Raw genomic sequence first — 14,753 nt, forward strand, 5'->3', positions numbered from 1 at the left:
TGAATACAGTAGGTGTAAAATGGATGAATGAGAAGATTAAGCATGAAATCTGGAAGAAAGTACTTTGAAGGCAGTACAAGATGAATAATGGTAATAATCAGTTTCATGAAGAGTATAAAGAACAAGCCAGGAGAGAGTGACTTAGTAAGGAAAACGAAAGTGCAGTATGAATAGAGATTAGTAAATCAGGCAAAGAAAACCCTAGAGAGTTTTTTTATAGAGATGTGGCAAATAGAAGGAAGAATGATCATGGTAAGATGATGTTAATGGATGAAAATGGTGGAATGGTAACTGCTGCAGAAGACATTGTTGAGATATTCAGTGATCAATTTATAAGAGTGTTTCATCTGTAAAAATTCGATGTAGCTTAAAAATATCAAAGTGCTTTACACCGATTTTTTACATAGGTCAAGTCCCATGAGAACTGTAAATAACCTTGTTTGTTTCTATGTATATTTTGCAAAATATTAAATTAGTTAACCCTATGGGAAGTGAGTGTATTTACTGGTTTAACGGCAAAAACAAAGACAGTGCTTTTCCAGGGGAACTTTGTGTATGCATATAGTTATGTGTAAGGGTGCAGGAAAAGTTGTTTACTAGTATTGTATATAAGAATTGCTTACTGTGCTAACGCCTTTAAAGATCGTATCTAAGAGTGCCGCTAGGTTTAGAGAAGTTTCCGTGGCCCCGAAAGGAGAAGGAAAGTATCAAACTGGTCCTCTAGTTTTAGAGATAAGTTTCCGTGCCTGGCAAAATACGATCAAAAGATTGCACGGAGGAGAACAAATAGCGGGTTAAACTTAAAAGAAGATAAAAGAGTCATGCCAAATTCTTTGGGGTTTACTACCCTTAGTGCAAGGTCGCGAGATCGCAAAATAAAAGGGACTGAGCTAAACATGGTTTCCTGGTTCCAGTCACCACCAGAAAGAGTAGCTTCCAGGCCAGAGAGAGGTCTTACTGTGCTAACGCCTTTAAAGATCGTATCTAAGAGTGCCGCTAGGTTTAGAGAAGCTTCCGTGGCCCCGAAAGGAGAAGGAAAGTATCAAACTGGTCCTCTAGTTTTAGAGATAAGTTTCCGTGCCTGGCAAAATACGATCAAAAGATTGCACGGAGGAGAACAAATAGCGGGTTAAACTTAAAAGAAGATAAAAGAGTCATGCCAAATTCTTTGGGGTTTACTACCCTTAGTGCAAGGTCGCGAGATCACAAAATAAAAGGGACTGAGCTAAACATGGTTTCCTGGTTCCAGTCACCACCAGAAAGAGTAGCTTCCAGGCCAGAGAGAGGGATCCCAGTTGAGAGTTGGCAGCAGTTCGAGCTATTGGAGACAGCAGTCCAAGCGTTTTCGACGAGTCAAAGCAGAGGAGAAAAGGTGATGTAAATTACCCAAGGCAACTTCACTCGGAAGTTTTTCTTTTTGCCATGGGAGAACAGCCTTTTGCAGGAGCTGAATGAGTATCGCAGGAAAGTATCAAACTGGTCCTCTAGTTTTAGAGATAAGTTTCCGTGCCTGGCAAAATACGCTATTTTCCAGATAAGATATTACTAAAGCCAGACATTCCTGAGGAAGCTCAAGATCTGAGATGAAAGAATTGCCTTACTTTTTGTGCAAGACTTCTGGAATGTGCGATACAGAGCCTTTGTAAGTTCCACTTACAAAGTGGAACTTACTTTTGTACAGTTCCTCTTATAGTATGTTATAGAAAGACTTTTAAGAATTTGGTTAATAGCAGTATAGTTCGCCCACTGTTTGTAGGTCTCTGCTTGGCATCTTGCCAAGAATAGTTGATATTCATGTTGAAGGGGAGAAAGAAATGAAGAACGTACGAATTGGTTGCCAACACACGAATTCACGTGCTTTATAGGTAAAATTTTCCAACTGTTATACAAGCAACATAGTTAACTACAATAATCATAAAAGAGAAGTTAATTTTCTGAACTGTAATAATAAACAACTCGTCCCACAATACGGACTGATTACCCTATTATCGGAATGGATTCTCCTTTTTCTGACACATGCGCAGAAGTGTCGAAGGATCTCTAATCGGTGGGCGGACTATAAGAAGTGTCATTAAGAGAATCGATTGGCATATTGGAAGTTGATATAAAAATTGTAAAGATAACTTAACAGAGAGTTAGCTAACCTCTTTGCAAATAAACTAGAAGTTTAATAAGTTGAATTTTGTAAGCGGAGATTAAATAAGATTGTGAGTTAAAGAAGTTAATTAGTGTTAAAGTAAAAGATTCTAATTTATGCTAAAGATTTTATAAATGGATAGAGAAAGCAATCTCCCTATTGTGATTATTTAACAAATATTTAATTATTTGTTAAAAGAGTGCTGCCTGATCTTTTATTTTACAACTGCACTGTTCTTGAATAAATCGGACTTGTGAGCGGGAAATAATTTAAGGCAATAAAAACGCAGGTCAGTTACTTACGAACCACTACTGTTAAAGTAAACATTGATAAAAGAAACTTCGCTTGTGAGAGAGAGGGAAATTTACCAGAAATTTTAAGTAGTCTTATGCCAATTAAATGATATATTGGTGACGCAGTCTGACAAATAAATTTCCAGTATTCATAGGCATTTGACTAGTAAATATGGAAGGTGGATAATCATAGTACGTAGTAGAGTAAATGAGATAGGATAAGAGAGAAAAAGTGCATTAGAGTAAAGCTATAAAGAATTAGAAATAAAGAAATAGGAATAGAATAAAGAATAAAGAAAAAGTTATTACATATAAGAAAATAATATACGTTTACAATGTCGCAGACGCTAGAGTATATTACACATCCTCATCAGCGTGGAATCATGAGCAATTTAGTGTAGAGGACATAGGAGAGGATGTCTTAATTGTACGTGAGGTATATGAGGAAATAAATAACCTTGATGTCAATAATTGAATAGGATTTGATGACATATCACCACGTATCTTAAGGGAATGTTCCAGTCAATTGGCATGCCTGTTAAATAAGAGTCTTTCAATAGTACAGGTTCCAAGGCAGTGGAAAAGAGTTGTAAGGAAGAGAGAGAGAGAGAGAGATTGATGAGAAGAAGGATACAGAAATGAGTTGATAACAGCAGTATTCTCTGTAGTTATCAGCATGGGTTTGTTAAAGGGAGATCATGTTTTACTAACTTACTTAAGTACTATAATAAGGTGACAAATACCTTGGACAGGGGAGATGCATGTTGGTATACTTGAATTTTGCAAAAGCTTTTGATTGACTGCCACACAACAAGCTGTTAAATAACTTGAAACCGGTGGGATTGGATAACAGACTTCTGAGTTGGATCAGTGGCCAGCTGTCAGATAGGTATCAGAAAGTTGTATATGGGGGGTGGTTGGGCAGTATCCCAAAAGATTAACGTCACTAGTGGTGTAACCCAGGAATCAGTTTGAGACCATTGTTGTTCAATTTGTTAATGTTATTGGGATGGGTTTAACTGGTGATCTGCAGATGATGCAAAATCGGGGAGCCGAGTCAATAGATTGCATGAATTGAATAGAATAGACTGCATGAATGGGCAGGTAAGTGGAACTATCAATTCAGTGTTGCGAAGTGTAAGAATTTGATAAGTAACGATGGAATACAAAGTATACGCTTGGTGGGGAAACTTTAAAGGAAGTTGAGGAGATAAGAGATGTGGGAGTGGTGGTGGTGGTGGACAAGGACCTGAAATGTAGTAGCCACATTGCACAAGTTTTGAAGATGTCACATTGGATCTGATAATTTCTGATGATGTGGAGGACCCTCACATGCAGAAATAAAGAGGTTGTGATGCAATTGTATAAGGCTTTGATTAGGCCTCACATGGATTATCATGCACTTATTTTAAAGATACCAAGAAATTATATACTCAGTTTAATCCTTTATCCAAGTATAAGCAAACAAAGTTTGCACCTAAAATATAATCAGGTCTGGGACAACTCGTATATAGAAGCTGATGACTTCACATCAGTTGCCTTAGTATCTCATAATGCTTTGCATTATGGGATACCAAGGCATGTAATTCCAAAGTCATATTTTTTCATATACGAGTAGCCAAAAGGTGTCACACATTATTATTAGAATACTCTGGATTAGAGATAGTAGTTGAAAGTTTTTCCGCTTGGTTATACTATAAATTAAAGATAATACCAAGAAATTATAGACTTGGTTTAATCCTTTATCCAGGTGTAAGCAAACAAAGTTTGCGCCTGAAATATAATCAGGACTGGGGAAACTTGTATATAGAAGCTGATGAGTTCACATCACTTGCCTTAGTATCCCATAATGCAAAGCACGTATCCTTATGGGTATGTATAAAGCTATGCCTTATACATACCCGTATAAGGCATAGTATAATAAGGTGTGACACCATTTGGATACTCGTAAATAAAGGTTGAAACCGATCTGGGTAGTGACCCTTCCATTAAGGGATAGCCTTACACATATCCTTATGGGTTATTGAGGCCTTCTCAGTGGGAGTCAGACCCAGTGTGATACTAAGATTGAAGTAATTCCAAAGTCATATTTTCATATACGAGTATCCAAATGGTGTCACACCTTATTATACTATGCCTTATATGGGTATGTATAGGGCATAGTCTTATACATACCCGTATAAGGCATAGTATACATAGCCAAACCCATGGGTGATACTAAGATTGAAGTAATTCCGAAGTCATATTTTCATATACGAGTATCCAAATGGTGTCACATCTTATTATTAGAATACTCTGGATTTGTTTGCTTACATTAAACCAAGCATATAATTTCTTGGTATCTTGAATTTATAGTATAACCGAGTGGAAAAAATTTCAACAACTATCTCTAATCCAGAGTATTCTAATAATAAGGTGTGTCACCTCCGTATCCAGAAATATGACTTCAGAATTACTTCAACCTTAATATCACCCCTGAAGACATTATGAACTTGATCATAGAAAAAAAAACAGAGCAAGGAAAAGATTTCACAACACCTGTGCACCCCAAGACAAAACAGTTTTAGTAGACTAAATGGGGCAGTGAGAGATGCACTCAAAGCTTACAGAGACCAATTATGGAAGAAAAGTTAGCCTCTATCTCACCTACTTATCACTCTATCTGGGGACTACCGAGAAATATTAAAAACAAAGGAAGATCCCTTCTCGTATACTTTCTGACCAGGGCCCTGTTCACACAGACGTAGAAAAGGCAGAAGCCATAGCAAAAAATTTAGAAGAGCAGTGCAAACCGTCATATGAAAACTTAGACTTCAATCACTTGTAAAATTCACAGACAGATCAGATACTGATTGAAACTTTCTGATACTGGTGCTGACAATATTGCACCCACATCACCTGCTGAAATATATGATGATATAAAAAATTTAAAGAACAATAAAGCTCCTGGTCCAGATGGCATCACAAATAGGGATGGTATCTTTAATTTATAGATATAAATTATCCATTGATAATTTATATCCAATGATCCATTGATCAAGCTGCTTCCCTGAAAAGCTGTTGTGCACCTGACCATAATAATAAATGCAATCTTAAGGTTTCACTGTTTTCCTCCCACCTGGAAACAGTCTGGTGTAATCCCAATTCATAATCCAGGCAAGGACCCTCACCTGCCTCACAGTTATCGTCCTATCAGCCTCATCTCCAACTTTGGTAGGATTGCAGAGAATGTCATCCTCTCACAACTTCAAGCTTCAGTAAAAACTAAACATCCTTCCTAAAGAGCAATTCGATTTTCGGCAACATCATAGTACTACCCAGCATATCCTCAGAATAGTTGAATATATTTCCACCAGCTACAACTGCCGTCAATACACTGGAGCTGTTTTTCTTGATCTATCCAAGCATTTGACAAAATATGGCACTTCAGATTGCTACATAAACATATCTCAGCCGGTATCTCACTGAAAATGGGACATCTAGTTAGATCATATCTACAGAATAGAAGCATGCAAGTTAAGATCAATGGTACTACCTCATCCCAGCGCCATATCTTGACCGGAGTACCACTGGGATCCCTGCTGGCTCGATTGCTGTTCTCTAAATATACATGTTAGACATTCCACACAACCCAATGTCATCCATCATGGCCCTATATGCAGATGATACAGCATTATTAGAAAGATCTCTCTGGCCACACCTCATTATTAAAAAGCTTCAAGAAAACCTTCTAAAGTTAGAGAAACGGTTCTCCAAATAGAGACTACAAGTGAATTGCTGGATAAATTTTTATAAAGTATATAATTTCTTCTTATCTTCAACGTAAGAATATAATTTCTTTTGAGTATAATTTACATACTAAAAATACACAAAATAATCTAAAAAACACTCAGTAAATCAAAAAAATCATCTATTTTACAAGCACTTCACATAGCACATCCACACTCAAAATAGTCTCAAACCAAATACTCTATAATATATATATATATATATATATATATATATATCAAATAGATATTGTTATATATATATATATCAAATAGATATTGTTATATATATATATATATCAAATAGATATTGTTATATTAAATATATCAAATTATATTTTAGATCTAGATTCTAATTAACTTAAAACTCATAAAATATAAACTCAGTATACTTTTTTTAATATTCAATTTGTTGTATGCTAAACTCTTTTTTAAATGTTTATTTTTTCTTATTAAGAACTAAATTCAATTGCCAGTTTTTGACATATAATAAATGTTACAATTTATTACATCACCTGTTATAATGTTATATACTTTTAGATGCAGAAAATTTATTTTTCACTTGGTTAGAATATAATAAATTTAGTTTAATCCTTAATCCAAGTGTGAGCAAACAGAGTTTGCACCTGAAAGTATCTTCAGGACTGGGGTAAGGTGGTGCAACACCAGGGAGACTCCTTGCAAAGTTGGAGCAAGCTACCAACACTCCTATCTCAGTATCTCCCATAATGCACAACACACCAGGGCGACTCCAAAGGAGTCGCCCTGGTGTTGCACCACCTTACCCCAGTCTTGAAGATACTTTCAGGCGCAAACTTTGTTTGCTCACACTTGGATAAAGGATTATATTAAATTTATTATATTCTAACCAAGAGAAAAATAAATTTTCAACATATTTCTCTAAATCAACAGTAGTTTATTAAAAAAGTGGCACACCATTTGGCAACTCCTATAGGTAGAGATGACCTTGCTAATGCTTCTGGCTGGTATCTCCACTTGGGCCTGGCTCCCACTGAAGAGACCTCAATAAAGGTCGAAACTAGTCTGGGTAGTGGCCTTTCCCTTAATGCATAACATTAGACATATCTGCAAGCAGATGTGTTTTGCATTATGGGAGATACTGAGATAGAAGTGTTGGTAGCCTGCTCCACCTTTTGCAGGGAGTCGCTTCTGGCTGGTATCTAGCTGGTACCTTGCTAACACTTCTGGCTGGTATCTCCACTTGGGCCTGGCTCCCACTGAAGAGACCTCAATAAAGGTCAAAACTAGGCTGGGTAGTGGCCCTTCCCTTAATGCATAACATTAGACATATCTGCAAGGAGATGTGTTTTGCATTATGGGAGATACTGAGATAGGAGTGTTGGTAGCCTGCTCCACCTTTGCAAGGAGTTGTCCTAGTGTTGCACCACCTTACCCCAGTCCTGAAGATACTTTCAGGCGCAAACTTTGTTTTCTCACATTTGGATAAAGGATTAAACTAAATTTATTAACTTTTAGATGCAGAAAATGAACGAGAAAGTAAAGAGGTTTTGAAGCACTTAGAGCAGATAGATGATGACTGTAGTGACTTTGAAGTTCAATTGGTGAAAATGTCCGATCATTTAATGGCCAAAAAGTATAAAGTGCGGGATCTTCCTGGACTTGTCTTTTTTCGTCATGGATTACCAATAAGATTTTATGGTAAGAAATTCCTTTATTTCAGTTGCATTACTGTATAAAAATTTTTCAGCTGATTTCTTTGTGTACCTTTATCTCCTAAAAAAAAAAAAAGCTATTTAAAAAAAATGAGCAACATACTGAGAAAATAGGAGGTTGGCTGCAATTGTGCTGCAATTACAAATTTCCAAACATTTTAACAATAATGTCAACCTAGAAGTTGTCTTTATTTGCCATTCAGCACTTGACAAATGATTTCAGATGACATCAGAGCATCTTCCTAAACATTATACTTGAAAATTTAAAGTTGAACAGATGAAGGAAAGATTGCCTATATAAAGGGATTGCATTGAGGGATACTGATGAAAAGGTCAGTAAATAAGAATTGCAGTAAAGTACCGAGGCATTTAAATGGACAATATGCATCTCAGACTAATAGAGGAGTTCATGCTTTAGTGCTGCTAGTCATAAATATTTGTGTATGCTCTGCTGTGTGGATTTTTTTTTTTTATGTATATAACATTGTGAATAATTGAAATGAATAACTTGACATCCATCATAACAAAATTTTGTCAACTACATTGATCTAACTCAGTATAAAGTGATATTAGAAGAGAAGATTGCTGCATTTTTGGTCTGAAAGGTTATCATGTATTCTTTGTTTATAATGCCTCTTTCTATTTATTTAATTGACGGGGGAAAAAACAATATTTGGTGAATATTCTTGAATATGTTTGATTTTTGTTAAAGGTTTTGCATTTCCATTGGATTATAGCAAAAGCAGCCTATCTCGTTAGGCATTATTCCATGAACAGGCGTATTTCATTGCTGGTCATAAAGCCAAGCAGTATCATTATTGGCTCTTATAAACTGTACTGTGGATGACTGATGTTTTTTAACACAGAGAGGTTGATAAGATCTGAACTGCAAGTAGTTGACAATTTTTGTAGGTTTGGAGCGCAGCTCCTATGCATTAGAGGTGAAAGATCATTGCTGACAGTAATCTTTTCCAAATTTGATTATTTATTACTTATAAATTTTTAATATATTGATGATGAAAAGCTAATTGTCCTGGAATTTATTTTAATTCCCCTTGTTTATCTGGCCTGTAAATAATTATTCTTAATGCATAGTTCCATGCTTTTAGAATTCCTCCCCTTTGTTTTTAATAACAGATAGTCAACCATTATTTTCTCTTAATTCCAATAGCTCCATCTTAATCTCATCTTCTTTGGAAATCCTTTATCATTTTCATTATTTCCTTTCATGACCTCTGTACATCTGATTCATAACTCTTCTTTGAGTTGATTGCCTCTAAAATTTCTTTGCTTCATCATGAAGTCTATCATAGTATTCTTTAATTATGCTTATTGTTTATTTTAATTTCTATCTTTGATTAATTTATCATCTTTTCCTCTTTTTTCGATTTCTTTTTTTTCTGTTTGCCAAGGATTTTCTTAAAAACTTGAGTACTAACTGAAAACATATTTTATTGATAACACAATAAAATATGTTTTCTGGAGCTGGCGGACTCATCGTGGGAGGTTCATTCAACTGACAACATATTTTTCGTCTTAAAATCCTTAACACTTCTTGCATTAACAACACATTCTGTAACGTGTTCCATTCATTGACAATTCTCCATGTACAAAATCTGCTTCTCACACCCCCTCTTCACCAGACTCTTACATAATTTCAAGGGATGGCTTCTTGTTTTTTCCATCTTACCTTCTACTCTTTTTATAATCCCATCTGGATTAATCTGATAAAATCCTCTTCATTAATTTCATATGGTGATTCAATGGCCATGAACTCCTTTTACGGGGAGGTACAGCACCACCTCATCCCCCCCCCCTATTTTTATCCAGGCTCGGGACCGGCATAGCTGACAATTCAGACCTATAGCTGGAGGGATTGTCTTAAGTATTCCTGACTGTGTCTGTGTGTGTTTTCACGGGGCCAGTTTGCCTGCTTGCGGGATGAAAAACCCCAGATAAACTGGGGGAAAAAATCTTGCTGTCCATGCCCAAGACCAGCTAACTTGGCTGTGGCTGAGGAAGATCCTTAAGCTCCTCACGTCGTTGACAGGAATCTAACCTAGGACACACCTTCCAGAGGCATATGGTTGCGAAGCACTTAGCCACTAAGCTAACTGCGCAGACATAAAATCCTCTCGTTAACTTAAATGTCTCTATGATACCACCTCTTTTCCTCCTATCCATGAAATTCTGCAATCCATATTTCTTCAGCCTCTCTTCATAGTCAGCCTAGGGTCCTAATATTGTCTTAGTGACTCATCTCTGGACCCTCTCCAATGTTTCCACATCACACTTAAAACTAGGTGATCAAATATGAGCACAATAGTCCAAGTGTGGTCTAACCAGTCCTTTATACAGTGGCACAATTACTTCCTTATCCCTACATGTTAGAATACTTCTTATCATAGCAGCACTACAATGTGCAGCTTTTGCAACACTTGCAATATGCCCTCTAAACTTCAGCCTACTGTCTACCGTCACTCCCAAGTCTTGAATTTCATCTACTTCCTGCAGTATGGCACCATCAATAATAGTATACATACTTATATTTCTGCACTTCTTATGTTTTACTATTAAAGTCTTTCAAAGTTAAAGACCCCTGCTTTATGTTATATAATAAAAAGTGATTTAATTTTTGTGTCATTTCTATGCTAAGCATAAATTTCTCTGATTTTAGAGGAAAAAGCTAAACTTCATTTGAATTAAGTCTAGTTTCTGAGAAATTCCCATGCTACTCGTCTTAAAAACTATTAATATAATTAACGGCTATTTTAGCCTGTTTTTGTTTAGGAGTGTCCCTTATATTTAATACATTGGCTAACATAACTCAAAAAGGGATATATATATATATTTTAGGACATTATGGGCGAGTATAGAAGGCAATTATGGCAGAATAAGAAATGTGGAAAAATTTTGTACATACCTTGTTTTTGGTTTAAAGATGCCTTCTGAATCCAAACTTTTGCTGAAAGGTTGTTTGTAAATTGGGGGGGGGAGAGGGAAAGAACATGGGGATGTGCTTGAGACATGGGAAATAAGTTTAGAAACCCGGGTTACTATTAATAATATATATATAAATATATATATTATTTTGTAGTGGGGAGAGGGAGGGAGAGGGGAGGAGAACGAAGGGGAAGGATATCCTGTATGGAAACTGGGGCAAGGATTTACGGGGTGTGGACCGTTTCGGTCATCGTCTGACCATCGTCGGAACTTTGTGGGAATGACTGTAGGGCTATGTCAAGGCTGCTAGTTGCATCTGCCAAATTTGAGCATTTGTTATCGCTAAATGGCCGGGGGCGTGGCTTAATTTGTAAGTTTTGGAACGTCCAACATTCGGAAATTAGGTAGGGGAGGTGGACGTTGATAGAATTTCCATCACATTTTATGGCAATAGTTTCGGATATTCTAAGCATTGTTTCGTTTTCTTGTTTGTCAATGATTATGGCTTTGTCAATTTGGGGGACGTGTTTTAGTTCAAGGGCGTGAGCTGCAATTTCTGTCTTCCCTGTATTAAGTGTTTTGTTTTTCTTTGTGATGTTGCGATGTTTTTTTGTGTTCAGATGTTCTGAGATGGGAATATTGTAATCCCTGAAGTGCTCTTGTAGTCTAGTCCATAACGACCTAATTGTAGAGCTTGTGTAGGTGACGTCACAATCTTTTTGACAAGGAAATTTGTAGACTACTACGTTGTGGTGTTCGAATATTTCTTTGTGAGTGAGTGATTTAGTAGGTTTTAGGAGAGTTGCTAATTTTTGGTTTGTGGTGAATACCAGCTTATAGTCCGTGTTTTTGAAAATGTATTTGTAAGCCTTGTATGTGTTTTGGATGTATGGTAATTTGATGACCATACGTATCGGGAAGTCTGCTTTTGTTGTATTATTGTTAAGACGGGATTTTGCCGTATAGTTCGCGTAATTTATTAGATGTGTGGGGTAGTTGCGATTTTTGAAAACCTGTGTTAAATACTTGAGTTCTGTGTTAAGAAATTTGCTGTTGGTTGAGAATTTGTAAGCATTGATAAATTGTGATAGGATGACTGATTTTTTAACGGAATATAGAATTTCCATCACATTTTATGGCAATACTTTCGGATATTCTAAGCATTGTTTCGTTTTCTTGTTTGTCAATGATTATGGCTTGGTCAATTTGGGGGACGTGTTTTAGTTCAAGGGCGTGAGCTGCAATTTCTGTCTTCCCTGTATTCAGTGTTTTGTTTTTCTTTTTGATGTTGCGATGTTTTTTTGTGTTCAGATGTTCTGGGATGGGAATATTGCAATCCCTGAAGTGCTCTTGTAGTCTAGTCCATAATGACCTAATTGTAGAGCACATGTAGGTGACGTCACAATCTTTTTGACAAGGAAATTTGTAGACTACGTTGTGGTGTTCGAATATTTCTTTGTGAGTGAGTGATTTAGTAGGTTTTAGGAGGAGAGTTGCTAATTTTTGGTTTGTGGCGAATACTAGGCTTATAGTCCATGTTTTTGAAAATGTATTTGTAAGCCTTGTATGTGTTTTGGATGTATGGTAATTTGATGACCATATGTGTCGGGAAGTCTGCTTTTGTTGTATTATTGTTAAGACAGGATTTGCCGTATGGTTCGCGTAATTTATTAGATGTGTGGGGTAGTTGCGATTTTTGAAAACCTGTGTTAAATACTTGAGTTCTGTGTTAAAAAATTTGCTGTTGGTTGAGAATTTGTAAGCATTGATAAATTGTGATAGATGACTGATTTTTTAACGGAATATGGATGGTATGAATTGAAATGGAGGTAGTTACCGACATGTGTGGATTTGTGGAATATCTTCGTGGCTATTCTGTTATGGCTTCTGATTAATGTAAGATTTAAGAAATTGATGGATTTGTTCTGTTCTGTTTCCATGGTGAATTGTAGTCTGTTGCTAAAACCATTGAGGGATGTTTGTAAGGCAGAGATGTGTGAGGGTTTGCCAATGCATAGAATATCGTCTACGTATCTGCCATAGAAGGTGTTGCCCGGGGGCGGAGTAGAAGTGATTCCATGTGTGCCAGGAATAATTCCGCTAATTGACCGCTGATGTTTTGGCCCATTGGGAGACCGAAAATTTGAACATATAAGGAGTTGTTGAATTTAAAGAAGTTGGCGGATATTGTGAGTTTAATCAGACTAATGATGTCATTTGGTGTTAATATGGTGCTTGAAAACGAAACAATGCTTAGAATATCCGAAAGTATTGCCATAAAATGTGATGGAAATTCTATATTCCATTAAAAAATCAGTCATCCTATCACAATTTATCAATGCTTACAAATTCTCAACTAACAGCAAATTTCTTAACACAGAACTCAAGTATTTAACACAGGTTTTCAAAAATCGCAACTACCCCACACATCTAATAAATTACGCGAACCATACGGCAAAATCCCGTCTTAACAATAATACAACAAAAGCAGACTTCCCGATACGTATGGTCATCAAATTACCATACATCCAAAACACATACAAGGCTTACAAATACATTTTCAAAAACACGGACTATAAGCTAGTATTCACCACAAACCAAAAATTAGCAACTCTCCTAAAACCTACTAAATCACTCACTCACAAAGAAATATTCGAACACCACAACGTAGTCTACAAATTTCCTTGTCAAAAAGATTGTGACGTCACCTACACGGGCTCTACAATTAGGTCGTTATGGACTAGACTACAAGAGCACTTCAGGGATTGCAATATTCCCATCCCAGAACATCTGAACACAAAAAAACATCGCAACATCAAAAAGAAAAACAAAACACTGAATACAGGGAAGACAGAAATTGCAGCTCACGCCCTTGAACTAAAACACGTCCCCCAAATTGACCAAGCCATAATCATTGACAAACAAGAAAACGAAACAATGCTTAGAATATCCGAAACTATTGCCATAAAATGTGATGGAAATTCTATCAACGTCCACCTCCCCTACCTAATTTCCGAATGTTGGACGTTCCAAAACTTACAAATTAAGCCATGCCCCCGGCCATTTAGCGATAACAAATGCTCAAATTTGGCAGATGCAACTAGCAGCCTTGACATAGCCCTACAGTCATTCCCACAAAGTTCCGACGATGGTCAGACGATGACCGAAACGGTCCACACCCCGTAAATCCTTGCCCCAGTTTCCATATAGGATACCCTTCCCCTTCGTTCTCCTCCCCTCTCCCCACTACAAAATAATATATATATTTATATATATATTATTAATAGTAACCCGGGTTTCTAAACTTATTTCCTGTGCCTCAAGCCCATCCCCATGTTCTGTCCCCCCCCCAGTTTACAAACAACCTTTCAGCAAAAGTTTGGATTCAGAAGGCATCTTTAAACCAAAAACAAGGTATGTACAAAATTTTTCCACATTTCTTATTCTGCCATAATTGCCTTCTATACTCGCCCATAATGTCCTAAAATATATATATATACCCCTTCATTTGAATTGTTTTTTAAAAAATAAAAGTACTTCAAAAATTCATTTTTTTTTAAATATTTTATTAGGGATTTAAAAAAAATAATTGCAATTTATTTCTTTATTTAATTTTTAGGAGACATGACTGATGAAGAAGATGTTTTGGAGTGGTTGACAAGCCCTGAAAACATGGAGAGTAGTGATGCCATTGAGAAAGTTAATAAACGAATGTTTGAAAGAGTCCTTCAGCGATGTGACTTTTTGGCTGTTTTTCTTTGTGAGTTCACAAAACTCAATTACAATTTGTAATGCATGATGTGTACCTATTTTTATTATGTTAATACTTTTAATTTGAATTAGCAAGTAATTAAGTGAAATTTAAATATACAGGAATTATTGTAAACTGTTTTTATTTTATGTGACTTTTTTTTTATCT

At 36.2% G+C, this 14,753-nt stretch overlaps 1 protein-coding gene across 2 annotated transcripts in view; it reads left to right on the top strand.

The window, feature by feature from the left end:
* The window catches only part of LOC150094342 (uncharacterized), a 484,937-nt gene that overhangs the window by 275,023 nt on the left and 195,161 nt on the right, over window positions 1-14,753 (top strand). For both annotated transcript variants that reach the window (XM_090412362.1, XM_090412363.1), the window contains exons 20-21: window positions 7,695-7,877; window positions 14,454-14,594. In XM_090412362.1, coding sequence (XP_090268488.1) covers window positions 7,695-7,877; window positions 14,454-14,594 — 324 coding nt within the window. The remainder of the gene's footprint in view (window positions 1-7,694; window positions 7,878-14,453; window positions 14,595-14,753) is intronic.

The sequence above is a fragment of the Typopeltis vanoorti genome, chromosome 22 (genome assembly GCF_054136105.1).
Source record: "Typopeltis vanoorti isolate ZY-2024b chromosome 22, IOZ_Tvanoo_1.0, whole genome shotgun sequence".
Classification (NCBI taxonomy): domain Eukaryota; kingdom Metazoa; phylum Arthropoda; class Arachnida; order Uropygi; family Thelyphonidae; genus Typopeltis; species Typopeltis vanoorti.